This window comes from Peromyscus maniculatus, chromosome 12 (genome assembly GCF_049852395.1).
Source record: "Peromyscus maniculatus bairdii isolate BWxNUB_F1_BW_parent chromosome 12, HU_Pman_BW_mat_3.1, whole genome shotgun sequence".
In the NCBI taxonomy this organism is placed as follows: domain Eukaryota; kingdom Metazoa; phylum Chordata; class Mammalia; order Rodentia; family Cricetidae; genus Peromyscus; species Peromyscus maniculatus.
In genome coordinates, this window is record NC_134863.1 from 36,452,233 (window position 1) to 36,468,255 (window position 16,023).

General features: G+C 43.6%; 1 protein-coding gene across 2 annotated transcripts; it reads left to right on the plus strand.

Moving 5' to 3' along the window:
- Positions 1 to 2,779: 2,779 nt before the first annotated feature.
- Positions 2,780 to 14,065, plus strand: Gcsam (germinal center associated signaling and motility). Of its 2 annotated transcripts, none has more exons than XM_006975784.4 (5): positions 2,780 to 2,885; positions 7,907 to 7,963; positions 8,881 to 8,927; positions 10,863 to 10,891; positions 11,888 to 14,065. In XM_006975784.4, the coding sequence occupies exons 1-5, from the start codon at positions 2,857 to 2,859 to the stop codon at positions 12,203 to 12,205; spliced, it is 480 nt and encodes a 159-aa protein (XP_006975846.1). In that variant the 5' UTR covers positions 2,780 to 2,856; the 3' UTR covers positions 12,206 to 14,065. The 2 variants fall into 2 exon arrangements, with proteins under 2 accessions (XP_006975846.1, XP_076405002.1); XM_076548887.1 differs by lacking the exon at positions 2,780 to 2,885 and adding an exon at positions 5,680 to 5,687.
- Positions 14,066 to 16,023: the final 1,958 nt, after the last annotated feature.

A 16,023-nucleotide genomic window follows, 5' to 3' on the forward strand; every position in this document is an offset into this window, starting at 1 on the left:
CAGAGAGCTTTCCCTCTCTACCTTAGCATGTCTGTTGTTGTGCTTGTTCAGCTCCTGCTTATACAGCCATGTTGGTGAGACTTTATGGGTGTAGCTTCTGACAAACCTAGGAGACACAATCTAACAGCAAACGCCCTGATTCTCCAGCTTTTGCAATCTTCCTGCCCCTTTCTTGGCAATGATACCTGAACCTTAGGTGTAGGAGTTTTGTTGTGCATGTATCCCTTGGAACTGGGCTCTACAATGCTGCATGTTTGCTTGGTTGTGGTTTTCTGTTGCAAAGAGAAGTTTCCTTAATGAGGATTGAGAACAACACTCATCTGAGGGTATAAGGAAAAAATATTTAGAATGTAGCTAGGGATTATGCTGGTGTAGTAAAGTGGCAGTTATAGGCTCCTTCCAAGATCCATGACTTCATGACCTCTGGGGAGTTACCTAGGTTTCCAATACCAGGCATGGTTTCCCTCTTGTTGGGTGAATCTGAGGTCCAGAGAGCTGTTGGTGACCACCAAGGTGTGTGTGCCACTACAGCACTCTTTGAATTATTATGCTGTGCTAGTCATCATTGTGGTTCATAGGCATTATTATCTGGGTAGGACTGTTGGTTGTCTCCCTCCTTTGGAAGCTTTCATGATGCCTTCTGTACCATAAAACTTATTCCTCAGTGAGGAGGCATTCAGGTCTGTTCCAGACCAGGGGCGTCTGAGCCCTCTGAAGTGCAAGGTGTCTTCAGCAATAAGTACATACCTTCCACCTTTAGGGGGCAACCAAGGACAATAGCAATAGGCTGTATGTTTGGGAATCTCTTTGACAGCCCTAACCAACAACTCAAATGAGGGCTTTCTCAGGTGTGGTGTTGCAGTTTTTGCTAGATGATTTTTGGCTCCTGGAAGGAGCATTGAGTGGGAAAAATTTATTTAAACTCATACATATACTATATATAAATATACAGACTTGCATACATTATAGGTATTTTTAGGTAGACAGCTAATAGTATGATTCCTTGTGACTTTTTCAGACATCCTTGCTGTTATTTTTACCCTCCTCCCTCCTTCTTCTGGACTTGCCCTCTGCCCCAATGCATGCTAATTAGAATGCTCCCATTTTTCCCATTTCCCACATCAAACCACTTGTACCCTACTATTCCTCTATCGCTCCTCCACCCAGCAATGTGCCCTTTCAACTTTCCCGATTTCTGCAGCTACTCTAGTATGTGTCCTTTTGAGTAAATTTTGAGAGTCTATACATGTCCAACTAGACTGTGGCTTGATTCTGGGTCTTTTGTTGATATTATTGTTTTGTTTTATAGGTTTTTGGTTTGGTTGTTTGCTTCCTTTTAAACAAAGCCTCCCCCCGCCCTGCCCGCCCATTTGTCTTTCCTGAAACAGAGATTCAATGAATGTAGGTATCTGCCATGGAAAACTCCCATAGCCCCTCTGCAACAGCAAGCCTGAGGTTCTCTGGAGGCTAAAGTCTCCCTGACCAGCAGTTTCTGGTTTGGTTAATACCCTGGTGCATCAGGGCTTTTGACCTTCCAGGATATTCTTTTTTTTAATATATATATTTTATAATACCATTCAGTTCTACATATCAACCATGGGTTCCCCTATTCTCCCCCCTCCCACCCCCTCCCCTTACCCCCAGCCCACCTCCATTCCCACCTCCTCCAGGACAAGTCCTCCCCTGAGGACTGTGATCAACTTGGTAGACTCAGTCCAGGGACGTCCAGTCCCTTCCTCCCAGACTGAGCCAAGTGTCCCTGCATAAGTTCCTGGTTTCAAACAGCCAATTCATGCAATGAGCACAGGACTTGGTCCCACTGCCTAGATGCCTCCCAAACTGATCAAGCCAATCAACTGTCTCACCTATCCAGCTGGGGGCCCCTCAGCCTTTGGTTCATAGTTCATGTGTTTCCATTCATTTGGCTATTTTTTTTAATAATTGAGTAAAACTGAAATTTATTATATGCCACAGTCGTCCTAGGGACCTCCATGCTATATATATAGCCTCTATGGTTCTGTCGGTTGTGGTCTGATTGTTCTTTATTTTATATCTAGAATCCACCAATGAGTGAGTACATACCATAACTGTCTTTCTGGGTTTGGGTTACCTCACTCAGGATGATTTTTTCTAGTTCCATCCATTTGCCTGCAAATTTCATGCTTTCATTGTTTTTCTCTGCTGAGTAGTACTCCATTGTGTATATGTACCACATTTTTTTTCATCCATTCTTCCGTTGATGGGCATCTAGGTTGTTTCCAGGTTCTGGCTATTACAAATAGTGCTGCTATGAACATAGCTGAGCATGTATCTTTATGGTATGAATCAGCATTCCTTGGGTATATGCCCAAGAGTGGGATGGCTGGGTCTTGAGGTAGTTCGATTCCTAATTTTCTGAGAAACCGCCATACTGATTTCCACAGTGGTTGTACAAGTTTACATTCCCACCAACAGTGGAGGAGTGTTCCCTTTGCTCCACATCCTCTCCAACATTGGTTACACCTGACAGAGGATTGATCTCCACAATATATAAAGAACTCAAGAAACTAGACATCAAAGTACTGAACAGTCCAATTAAAAAATGGGCTAAAGAGCTAAACAGAGAATTCACAAAACAAGAACTACAAATGGCTGAAAGACATTTAAAGAAATGCTCAACATCCTTAATCACCAGGATATTCTTTATGCATGTGCCTCTCAGGCTCCCCCAGCCAGCCCTGCTTCCTCCTCCAGCAGGCTCCTCCTCCTTCTGACTGTCTACACAGCTGGTCAGAGCTGCTCTGCCCGGAGAGAGTAAAGTGCAGGAGGGGTGAGAAGGAAGTGGGAGAACACAGAGGGAAGGTGCTGAGAAGCCTGATGGGGAACTGTCTGCAGAGGAAAATAGGGTGAGTTCACTTTCTCCGGAGAGCAGGGACCTGGCCCAGTGGTGAAAGAGAAAAAGAGGGCTACTCTTAGGGCGAAGGGAACGGGGCAAGGAGTGTGGCAAGAATTCAGTACCTCCTGAGCCACACACCCTGTGACATCCTTACAGGGTTTGCCTTCTGCCCTGAATCCCAGCATGAGGAGAATAGCTGGGATGTGGGAAGACTCCGCTAACAAGGGGCACTGCCCATCTAAGAAATGAAACAGTTGCCCTGGGGCTGGGGTCAGGGACGCTCTCCTGGGCTCTTGATGTTCCCTGAATAAGTTCATGAGCATCCACTCTTTCAGGGACTCTTCATGAATTTAAAATAAATAGCACATTCCCTGCCAGATGAGGCTTCAGTTAGTGCATTTACAAGCCAATTAAGGAGGGTCATGTCACTAGGGAAAAGACTTGTTTTCATGATCCTGGGCTTTGGTCTCCTCATTTTGTTTTGTTGTTGCTGTTTGGAGGGATTTTTGCTTTGTTTTGGATTGTATATTTTATTTTTTGGTGTTTTATTTGATTTTTTGAGACAGGGTTTCTCTGAATAGCACTGGCTGTCCTGGAACTCGCTCTGTAGACCAGACTGGCCTCAAACTCACAAAGATCGCTTACCTCTGTCTCACCACCACTGCCCATCTGGTCTCCTCATTTTAAAAGAAAATAATAGTATAATCCTACCCGGAGGTTCCTAGTGTGGATAGCAGCAGCGTGGTCCCTGATAGAGAAGGGTTCAGTGATCGGAGGCTAGTCTCGGTTTTCAGACCATCATTTTCATTCAGTCAAAGCAAACACATGTAAAGAAAATTATGATCACCCAAAATAAAGGGCTTTCTATGGTATGAAGTGAGGGGATCTATAGTGAGTAAGCTGGCAGAGAGTCTTCCAGGGTTGTGCTTGCTACCCTGGTCTCAGATAGCATATAAAGGGGAACACAGAAAAATGAGGTCGTGCAAAATGCCAAAGGGGATTTGGGAGCATCTATCTGTGTCCTTTCCTGAGAGCTAACACTATCTGAGTGTTTGCCCTGAACTCTCTCAACCCCTTCTCCACCTTCTAACGGCCTCCTATAATGACTGTCATTTGGTCTCTCTGTGAACGCCTCTAAATGTGGCTTATTATTTTCTGCTCTTTGCTTTGTGAATTCCTGGTTCCTGCCTTTGTTTCTGGCACACAGCAGGTACTCAGTAAGTGCTGGGTGGGTGATTGGAAGCATTCCTGGGGAGAGAGAAAGCAACATGCAGATATAGTATAGATGAGGAAATAGTGATGGATGGCATACATGCACTTTCGTGTCTCAGAACTTTGCTGTGGGGCTAAGTGTTGTAACACTGATAAATACTTATCATGAGAGAGAGGAAAAGTATAGGAATGCAAGTAGAAGAAGATGAGATGAGCTGGTATGCACACTTAGACTTACAGCATTACATCCATCGTCTTTATTTTAGCTCCTATATCCAGCAGTCATTTGTGTTTTCTTACCTATCAAGAGGCAGTAATGCCATCCTTCAATTTTTGTTTGGGGTTTACTCTATTTTGTCTCTAAAGTGAAAGGCTATTTTTATTTTTTTAATGAGTTTTTCTCATAAATATGCAAAAAATAATAATTTTCTAGTTGATGGCTAGATTTTTATGATTTTGTGTCCATTACATTTTAAAGATAATTGAACTCATTCTGGAAATCACTTAGGTACCTTTCACTGCATTCACACTTAGCAGGCTTTCCTTACCAACTCACATTCTCATTTTTTTCATGTGGCTTATGAATTTACAGTTAGTCCTATACATTCAATAGATGGTTCAGATAGTGTTGTATCCCTAAATAACTGCCCAGCTGTATTGCTAAATAAATTGCCCAGCATCCTCATTCCTGTGCTAACTGAGGTTGTTGTCTTACATCAGCTGGATCTCTTGTCCATCTTTCCTGTTACCCCTAACTATGTCTCTGCAGGACATAGGATGGAAAACCACCTCTCCCCACAGGAAGAGCCCAAGGTCTCAGGGAAAAACATTTTCCCTAAGAAAACCTAGGTTTTCCCCCTTCCTGGTTGCGGATCCTCAAACAAGCTGCCTAAATTTTGTCCCTAGTTCCCTTGTTAATAAATGACAGGACAATAATATCAACTGATGGACTTGTTCTGAAACTGAGTGAAATATAGCACATATAAAGATCGGCATATACCGAGAAGTACGCACGAATTCTATTTCTTCATACTCTCAACTTCCAGCAAATGAAAAAAGGATTAAACAGAAATCTAATCCAAACAGTGAATGAATTTAATTCTTATATAATTGTTTCCTTCTTCTTCTATCTATCTTTTGTTCTCTGGATTACTGTGAAAGATGGTGTCTCCCGGAACCCCATTGCTTGGGTGCAGGCCCTGAAACAGCAGCAAACAGAGAATGAATGGAGAGGCTCAGGCCTCTCCCTGTGCAGTGGCATTTTCACGCTTGTGATGAGGATTCTGAGGCATCATTTTAGGACTGTGGGTGTGGGCTGTTCCTCTGGTGACAGAGATATTAGATCTGAAACAGGCTCCGGCCTGGGGTTCAGGATGGAACATTAATAGACGGCAGGGCAATAAGAGGCATGCTAAGGTAGTTCCAGAACTGCTCATAAACAGAAGAAATGAAACAGCTGAGAGAGAAACATAAAACCATAGTGAGAATTATGGGATGACACAGTGGCCCATTTCTAATATTTGAGTCTTAGGTGGAAGCTGGACACTCAGGGGACACATTGGAATCTGAGACTTCAAAATGCCAAACATCGGACCTGCAGGTGAGAGTACATACTGTCCAATGCCCCGGGGAAGAAAGAGCTTGTCAGGGCTGGGGCCACCCATCCCCACAGCAAAGGCCCAGTACCAGCCGTAACGGCAGCAAGTAGGAAAACAGTAGGAAAGACAGCAAGACTTCCCCGCACTGGACAGGAGACATCCTGCTATTCTAAGAGCCTCCTGTATCCTTGGCAACAGGAAATCAGATGCTTAAGTTCCTGGTACAGCTTGAAATAAAGATCTGAAATCCTGTTGTCTATTTGTGGAATAAAGTACCTCTGCACTCAAATCTCTACGCTGGCTCTGTCATTCTAAGCTTTGAGTTTCTACTTCTGAGTTAACTACATTCTCCCATGACACGAGGTTGAAAGGACTGTGCAGAGGTGCTTGAGTTTATGCTGGTACTGGAAATCTAATACAGCTTCATGCATCCTTCCTGAGTGGATGTTTGAGTATCCAGTGTTATGGAACTCCTAAGGAAGGAATCTTGCAATGTACAAGTCCCTCAGGCCTAAGAGTCCAAATTATGGCAAAGTCTGTTGTTCTATAACCTACAGTTAGCAGCAGTTCTCACAGTGTTCCAGGAAGCACTTCTGAGAGAGCATCTAAAAACAAACCAAGACCATGTTAGGGGCAAGACCCTAAGATCTTTCGCACCCAAGGCTGTATGTCTTCAGTGCAAGCTGAGAAGTATGTATCTTGAGGGGTGTCATTGACCATCTATTAAAGCATGTACATCACATGATGGAAAGGAGAGAAAAGGATGGGGGAATAATGTCAAGGGAGAGAGGATTCATGGGCTTGATAACAGAGGCCTCATGAAAAGATAAGCACCTGGGATTGCTGGTGTCCCTATGATGTCACAGAGGTTTGTCTCTCTAATTCTTGATCACGATACAGCCTTTCCTGAGCTACCCTTTCTGAAGGCATTCCAGGGATAGCTGACTGGGAGGCACATTTTTAGATATTTTCCTTACCTGGACTCACCTTAAACCAAAATACACATATTAAAATGCAAGAATGCATTGCAAAGGATGCATAGAAAAGAAGGAAAGTTTACAAATCGCTTTTGTCCGTCATCACCTTTGTCTGAACCTTAACGGCTTCATGAAATAAATAGTACATATAGCCTCATTTTAGAAATTAAATTGCGGCTCAAAATTTGTAGAAATATGAATATGAATCCAGTAATTCACAACCCTACCATCGCCTTTCACCTCACTTCCGTGTTCCCCTGATGAACCTGACTTCTTAGCACTGGGCAGATTCACCTATTTCCATATGATACCTTTTAACCACAGAAGCAGAAGATGAAAACAAGTGGTTTACAGGACACAAAGGACACTAAGGGCGACCTAAAGGAGAGAGCTGATGCTACGCCCCAAAGTCTCTGATAACACATAGAACCAGGAAGCCATCAAGATGCTCACCCAAACTGGTAGTCACAACCATGGCCATGGCTTACATGGCCATGGGTTACAGCCAGCCTCTGTAAAAAGCACAAGTCTTCATACTTAGCTACACCCTTGGAATTTGGGTGGTAGATCTGATGACCTCCTGTTTTGGTGGCTGTGCTCACAGTTACTCATGTATAGCTTCATCAAATATTTCTAGGACACAAATTTGCTGTGTATTTGATAGGTTGGCATACACTGGTGACATAGACCACGATGATGGGTGGGATGAGTATAGTCCCCAGCTTTATGAAGTTCACATTCTAGTATAGGAGATAGATATGTGATTAGTCCAGTAGAGTGGACTATGCACAGGAGAGATTAGAGAGTCAGAGTTCAGTGGCATCCTGTGAAAATACTGCTTGACCTTGACCCAAACAAAATGATTTCTCAATTGTGAAATTCATACCTTAATATTCTGGAGATAACGCCATCACAAGGAGTCAAGTAAATCACTGGGATTGTGAGTTTTCAAACTTTTTGTTTCCCAGGGGTTGGGGATTTGGCTCAGTGGTAGAGTGCTTACCTAGCAAGCGCAAAGCCCTGGGTTCGGTCCTCAGCTCTGGGGGAAAAAAAAAAAAAAAACTTTTTGTTTCCCTTGATGAGAATAGACAGGTTTTTTTTTTTTTCCTGGCTAGAAACTGGTGGTATCATGGGCCTATGTCCAGTTCACCTAATAAATAAGGACAGAAACAGCAAGGGGAAAGAAGTCACCGTTCACAAAGCCACCGAAACCAGACTCACTGACTTCCTGGCACCTCTCTCAGCTATTTCAGGTGCTGGAGTTGCTGTCATATCGATGAAGGATGCTCCTGCCTTCCTTGGTAAGTAAAGCATCACTCAAGGAATCAACTTCCTAACTGTGTTTTCAGTGTGGGGCTTGTTAGGTACCTGTGAGCTCCTTTCCCTTCACGGATACACTCAAGCTGGGTACCAAGCCCAGCTATGGTCACTGAGAATCCGTCAAAGAAACAGCCCCCAGAGTGCGGTGATAATCAAGAATAATAATTGTCTCATGGGTGGTAGAGTCTTCTCCCATGGGTAAGCGTCAGATGTAAGAATGAAACTGCCCGTTAATACTGAGAGTCTTCACACTACAAGTCCTTTGTATAGAAACACACATGTCTGCCCTCTGAATGGAGAATGTGTAGTCCAGGTGATAATTTATTGTCCAAACTGAGACACTCTGGAGAGTGAAACAGTTGCTGAAAATAGCTAACCACCACTAAGTGATTGATAGTGACATTAATGTACCCGACTTAGCATGCCAGACCCATGGCCATCCTTACAGCAAATTGTCAGCTTGCCCACTACATGACAATGGGCTTCCATCATATCTCCAGGGAGTCTTCTATGCAGTGTACTTTATTGGAAAGTGTTTGGATTTTTTGCTTGGGTGGCCACAGGTTGGGCTTAGGATTGAAAAATGCCTGCTCCTCCATGTGTATGATATAAAACAAAATGGAGGTTTATGTCAGAAATATTCTCCGAAAATATAACCTCTTAATACCACGTGTGCATGTATCAGATTGCAAAATAAAGGCAGGAAAGGGGGTAGAAAGGAATGCACTTCTACTTAACATCGTCTTCTCTTTTCCCTTTTCTTATTTTTTCATTCCTTTATTTTGAAAGAGGTGATATAAAAAGAATAACAACTACCAATGATCGAAATTGATGTTTCATAATGCAATGTTTAAGAGTTTCTGAATATTGAAACAACCTGCCTACATTTTTTTTACAGGAAAAACATAAGCACATTTAAAGCTGGACAAGAGTCCCCAAAGCAAAGTAAGTCATCATTTTGTTTCATGTTTATTTATTTATTTGTTTGTTTGTTTGTTTGCTTGTTTTGAGAAATGGTTTTTCTGTGTGACAGCCCTAGATGTCCTAGAACTCTGGAGAATAGGCTGGCCTTGAACTCATAGAGATCTGCCTGCCTCTGCCTCCCCAGTGCAGTGATTAAAGGTGTGCGCCACCATGTTCGGCAAAGTCAGTCATGATTTCCCCATCATTTGTACTCTTGATGGACTTAACATTTCTAAAATGTCCTTTCTCTGTGCTTCCAAAGCCAGGTGAGAAGGTCTGTACTATAAACCTACACACACTGCTGCAATTACCCCACTTTTGTGTTTGCTTGATTTTCCCATTAGACAGTGGGTTCATTGAAGCAGAAATTGATTTATTGATCTCCTCAATCTGTGCCTGATCTGGAAACTGAAGGAGCTAACTGGGAACAACAAATGTGGCAGCTAGGGCACAGAGGAGCAGCTGAAAATCTCAGTTCTCACCTTACGAGCAATGGGGAAGGATGGAGAAGAGGCAAGGATGGTCAGATTTGCATTGAAGAGACCCTCCAGCCCAGTGGGATGTGCAGAGAGGAAACAGTATCAACTGTTGGCAAGAACTGAGGCCAGCAGACCTATGATGAGGCTGTTGGGACAGATCAGTAGTGAAGTTAAGTAAACAAGACTTGGGACTGGAGAGATTGCTCAGTGGTTAAGAGCACACTGGTTGCTTCCAGGGGACCCTGGCTTAATTCCCAAGCACCCACGTGGCAACTGGCAACTGTCTGTAACTTCTGTTCCAGGGAATGCAATATCCCCACACACAGATACACATGCATGCAAAGCACCAATGCGCATAAAATAAAAATAAATAATTAAAAAAGAAAGAAACAAGATTTGATGAGCAGTTGGAGAATGATGGCCCATACATGACAGAGAATAAGAAAGTGTGAGTGTGAGGATGGACCCTAACATTGCTGAAAAAAATGGAGGAATTTTGTCTTCCCCTAGCTGGGTTTCAAGTGGAGAGTATAGCTCACCCATGCACTGAATCTCAAAGCCCAGCTCTGTGGGTACACAATGCAGCCTCTAGCCCTCCCAGCATGAGCCCTTTCACCCAGGAACAATGGATCCCAACAAAAGCTAATTTCTATCAAAATAAGACACAACAGAAATAAGGCCACGGGTGCCAAAATGTAGAAGCCTTTCTTCTAGTGAGAACCAGTGATGCCCCAGATGCTATAAAACTTTATGGGGATGTGAGAGTCAGGGGAGCTATGAATCCATGAGCCACATGGTGGACAGCTCTGCCTCCTACCTGGGTTTCCATGGATGGCATCTTTTTTCTTCTTCTGGCTGGATGCCAAGGGTGGGAAGCATGCCTCTGCTCTGTGGCTGAAGCCAGTCAATGTGGAGTAAAATACTTTTGAAACATTGCCTTGCTTCTGCAGAAACATAAATGTTCAGCATCTGGGCGTTCTGAAAAACTTTCCTTGAACACAAGTCCTCATGCGACCATCATCTTAATGTTACCTGTTAGAAAGGACACCCTCCTGTCTGCTCTGTGGGTCTCTCATGCTGTCTTGTATGTCCCCTGGCTAGTCTGTGAGAAACAGGCTTGTTGCTGGTATATCTGTCTCCCTATTGTGTTTTCCCAAGTAGGTACACAATGGATATTATATAAGGGAAGAGGGAAGAGAGGGGGTATGATTGGCTGCCTAAAGATGCCCTAAAAGTATCTTTCTTCACTGGCCCTATCAGCCTGAGCAAGCTCTCCTGTGGCTTTGTTTAGGGTGTCCTGTGACTCTTAGGGATCCGTAACAGACTTCTGTAGACTACTCTAGCTGTCCCTTGGCTGTCTGGTTGCAAACATCCCAGCCCCACTCCCTGAAGTCTCCACCTCAACCTGAGATTCATTGAGTGTATTTTCTTTCTGCAGATGAAGGGATGACTTCAGCTCCTATGCAGGTAATAAGACCCCTTCTGATCCCAACGTGGAAGAAACACTGTAGATGTTGGGGGGGGGGGGGGGCAGGAACCCACAGTTATTTGCAGAGCCTGGTGGCAGAAACAGCAGCCCTCCTGTGGCATAAGGGATTGGAGGGAACTAACATTTGCTGAGCACTTTGTTATGACAGGCCATGTGTTGAGTGTTTGACAGGCATCTCATGTAGCTGTCACAACAACGCATATTATTGCAATACTGTGCCCTCTCACTTCTTCACAGATGCAAAACCTGAGAGATTAAGTTCTAGTGTCCAAATCCAGGCCTCTGAAAGATGGCAGAGCCAGCCTTCAAACCCCGGTCTTTCTCTAACAGTCACATGCTTCCCACTGTACATTGCTGCCTCTGATGTTTTAGCCCCTGAGATTCCACCATTAGTGAGACCTTCCCTTAGATTATCAATGCAATCATCTGCCTGTGGATGTACTGCAATTAGTAGAGAGGGCTTATCGAGCATGCAGGAAGCCCTGGGTTTGATCCCCAGCATAGCATAAGCTGGAAGTGGTGACACACATACTCCTATGGCACTCATAAGATACAAGGAAGAGGAACAGAAGCTCAGGGTCATCCTCTGCTACATATTAATTGGGATACAAGAGACCCTGTCAAGTAAAGACAATAATAATAATCTCTTGATGAGTCATTAAATATTATCCAAGCACATCCAGTGTTCTGTGACCAACAGAAGTATATATATATATATATATATGGTGGTCAAGGGTCACTATGGAACATGTATAAAGGAGACACACATGTATGCTTTGGATGACAGGAACACTCCAAACTTCTAGTTTAGTATTTGGAAGGCCCCTGCAGCCATTTAGAAAAGATGGGCCGGAAATGGAGAAAGCAGTGGTGGTGGAAGACACGATTTCCCCCGTCAGGCCTGTGTTGTCACTGAAGCATGAACGGGAGGGAAAGAGGCCAGATCTTTATGAGGGCTCTCCCTTGACCTGCAGGACAATGCTGACCAGATCTACACAGAGGAGTTATGCTACATCCTCGTTGACCACAAGGCCCTCAGAGGAAGGCCATCAGACAGCTCTGCTGAGAGGTTCTATGAGAACGTCTCTAGCAAGGCTGAGAGACCCAGAGAGTCTTCAAGAGGAGTAGAGACGGAGTATTCGGTCCTCCGCTTCTCTTCCACCTCTCAGCCGCTTCCTCCCGCAGAAGGTGAATATGAACTTCTGGTGCCCAGCAGACTCTCCTTCCGTGCCCATCAACAGCCACGGCCACTTAGAGCCCCCTTTGAGACTCACTTTTCTCATCGACAGTGAGTGACTAGGCTAGAGTTTGCTCGGCGCTGACAGACAAAAGCAGGAGTTGGGGACTCTGTTGGATGACAGATAAAAGGAGGGCTCGGGGACTCCAGTCATGGGGCACAGAGATCCTTAGCTTAGTTCTTCTGGAGGACCTTGGAAGAGCAGACTTTGTGGACCACAAAGCCGTTTAGAGTCTGACAATAATCAACATTTAAAAATTAGTCAGTTGTCTTGGATGTCGCATTGTTTGAAAAAAAAAAAAAAAAAGAGTGGCCACCTTTGCTTCTAAGTGGTTAAAAAAAATACTCTGTGGCAGGAAGGAAGGGCTCCCCATACCTGCACCTGGCTGTACCACAAAAGCTCTGCTCTTCTCACTAAGTTCTTATGAATTATCCCCACAACTGTTTTCTGAAGCCAGGGGAGGCTTACTCATCAGGTTACACGTCCCCAGGGGGAATTCCCTCATCACTGTGAAATCCCACCTCAGCACCACTTGCGACAGGACAGCCTGTAATATTCCTTTACTCCATGGGCTGGGGACATGTCCTTCACTCAGCGTCCTTTCTCTCATTGTCCCAAAGGCTTAGAATTTCCTGTACCGTTGTTAATATAGTTTTAAACTACATTTTCAAACTTTGAATTTCTCCTCAGAATTGTGTTTCTCTTCCAGTGTGGGAAATCATTCCCAGAACTTCATCCATGATAGGCAAGTGATCTACCTACCATTCAGAGACAGCTCAAACCCCTCCACATAGTTCTCAGTAGAGTCCAGCCTGGTCTACAGAGTGAGTTCCAGGACAGCCAGGGCTACACAGAGAAACCCTGTCTCATAAAGCAAAACAAACAAACAACAACAACAAACCCTCAGTAGAACCCCCACAGTATCAGAGTGATGGAGTAGAAAGGCCACTGTAGAGCCATTCATCTCTCTATCTTCTTTTTGGACTGAGAGAAAACAATTCACCCAAAGGTACTTTATTGGCATTAGTGGCAGGATTTTATTCTAGCTTCCACGTCAGTGTCCTGCTACATACTAAATAGAGTAGAGTAAATTTCTTCATAAATTATCCAGCATGTGTGAAATGTCCACATGGGAAAAATAGCATGCACCCCTTCTCTATGAGCACCCCGCTGTGCCTTGATTCTTCATTTTCCCTCATTTTCTTTAGAATTTCTGCAACTGTATCTACCCTCTGTTAGACAAGTATGCATAACCTGCTGACTGACCAAATCTGACCCACCACTTGTTTCTGTAGATAAAGGTTTATTGAAAAACAGCCACGCTGATTTGTCTACATACTATCTATGGTTGCTCAACCATGGTAGAATTGATTTGCAACACAGACCAGAGCTTTACAAAGCTAAAAATATCTTTAGTTTAACCTATTCTGGATAATAATTTTGAAGGCCTTTGCCCTAAACAGTGACAGTTTGAGATAAACTTAAGAGGACTATGATTGGTTATTGATGAAACTCATTAGGAGCAGATACCAATGAAATGGCGGGAAAATATTAAACCACAAATGAGATGAGCGAGATGAAAACAATTATTAGCAAATTTGACTATTTCTACATTCACACCTGCATCCTCAAGATGTTATTTTATTTACCTCATGGCCACTGTCCTAATTTTAGGATGTTAAAACGGCAAGATGTTCATTGAGACGAGCTTTGGATGCACTATGCATTTAATTACCTCTTTGTGCTCAAAGCTGAATAATTTTCTACTTAAAATGTCACAAGGTATTAGGGAGGTATCTTAGTAATAGGATCCTTGTTTAGTGTGTACAAGGCATACACATATGCACATACACTTGCACACATGTGGGCATACATACACACACACACACACACACACAAATGAATAAATAAATAAATAAATAAATAAATAAATAAATAAATAATGAAATAAATAATGAAATAAAAAACAAAACAGGCCAAGTCCCCATTGAGAGGAAATGCGGTGGCTTAAGGTCCTCTGAGTGAGTTTGCTGAGATATAAGCCTGTTGATCATCTGCAGCTTGATCTCAGCTAACTCCCTTCTTCTACAGCTGTCTTTCACACAGAAGCCTAACTGTAGACTTTGAGCAGAAGTCACTTGGGTTCAAAGGGCGTGTCCATGGTGATAGGAAATGTTGTACAAGATGTAACACCATGCTTATGGGAAGCAGTGTGGGCCAGTGACTGATTCAAGTCTTTGTTTCCCTTTTGCCTTTGACTCTGACCCACTTCCTTGAGGCTCAGTCTATTGCACCCGTACATGGGAGGGCTACATCTGACATATAGTCATCTATTCTAGTTTACTTTCTACTGCTGTGATAAAGCACTGACAAAGAGTTAATTAAGGAAGAAAGGGTTTATTTGACTTATCTGTCCCAATCATATTCCCTTGGGGCTGGGCTGGAGCTTGAGGCAGGAAGTGAGGCGGAGGCCATGGAGGAATGCTACTTATACCTCTCTTAGTTTGCTTTCTTCTACAACCCAGGACCACCTGCTCAGGGGTGGCACTGGCACAGTTGTCTGGGCCCTCCCACATCAATCATCAATCAAGACAGTGCCCCACAGACATGCTCACAGGCCAATCCTCCCACATCAATCATCAATCAAGACAGAACCCCACAGACATGCTCACAGGCCAATCCAATGGAGGTGATTCTTAAACTGAGGTTCCCTCTTCCTAGGTGATTCTAGTGTCAAATTGATTTAAAAAAAAAAAAAGCCCTAACTATCATATATCATCTATCATAGACCCTGAGGAAAAACGGTAGTAAAGAGTTTAAAGCCTGGACCCCCAACGTCCCTCCAGCAAGGCAGACGTCAAACAGATGGCACTACGCTAGAGCCTTTCACGTGAATACTAAACCTTTGGGGCAGATAGGCATTGGAAATATTATCAGTAAAATACAATAAGCTGTATGTGTTTGCCCCCATCCGGTGAAGTATTATCTGTCCCCCAAAAGCAAAAGTGTTTTATCAGGGCCTCCTTAAGTCTAAATGAATAGACAAAGAAGCATGGTTGTATGGTAAAATTAGAGGGACTGTACAACAGCCCTGTTTCTAGACTGAAGAGCCTCTGGGGGTATTTCAAGACGTCTGCTATGGGTGCAAGTGCCATAGCTCAATGAGTGAATGTGCTTACTAGGCAAACCTGACAAGCGGGTTCGATCCTAGGACTCCACCGTGGAAGGAGAGAACAGATTTCTGAAAGTTGTCCTCTCACCTACACACACACACACACACACACACACACACACACACACACACACACAAAAGAACTCACAAATAATAAACAGAATTTCATATTTAAATCTACTATGATGTGTACAATATTAATTATCAAACCAAAGATATAAATAAATTAAAAGAAACAAAACTGAGAGAAAACATTCTATGACCTGTGTTGTGGTTGGAATGTGAAATGTCCTCACAGTCCCCCATGCTTAATCACTTGGTCCCCTCCTGTGAGAGCTTAGGGAGGATGTAAAACTTTGGGACTATGACCTAGCTAACAGAAGTGGTTCTCTGAGGGGAGGCTGGGAACTTGAAGGTGATACCTGCTCTAGTTCTGGCTGGAACCCTGCATCCTAATCTGCCAGGGTGAATGCCCACACCACCAGGTCTACCACCCCAGACTCAGTGGCTCCAACCACCATGCTGTCCTGCCAGAATAGACTGTGTCCCTTGGAACTCTGAGTCAAAACAAGCTTTGTCTCACTTGTGGCTTCCGTCAGGTTTTCTGTCACAGTAATGAAAAATATGATTAATGTTCTTGCATAAAATTAAAAAAAAAACTCCAATTTTACAGCAAGTGATGTTTTGTGTCCAAACATTC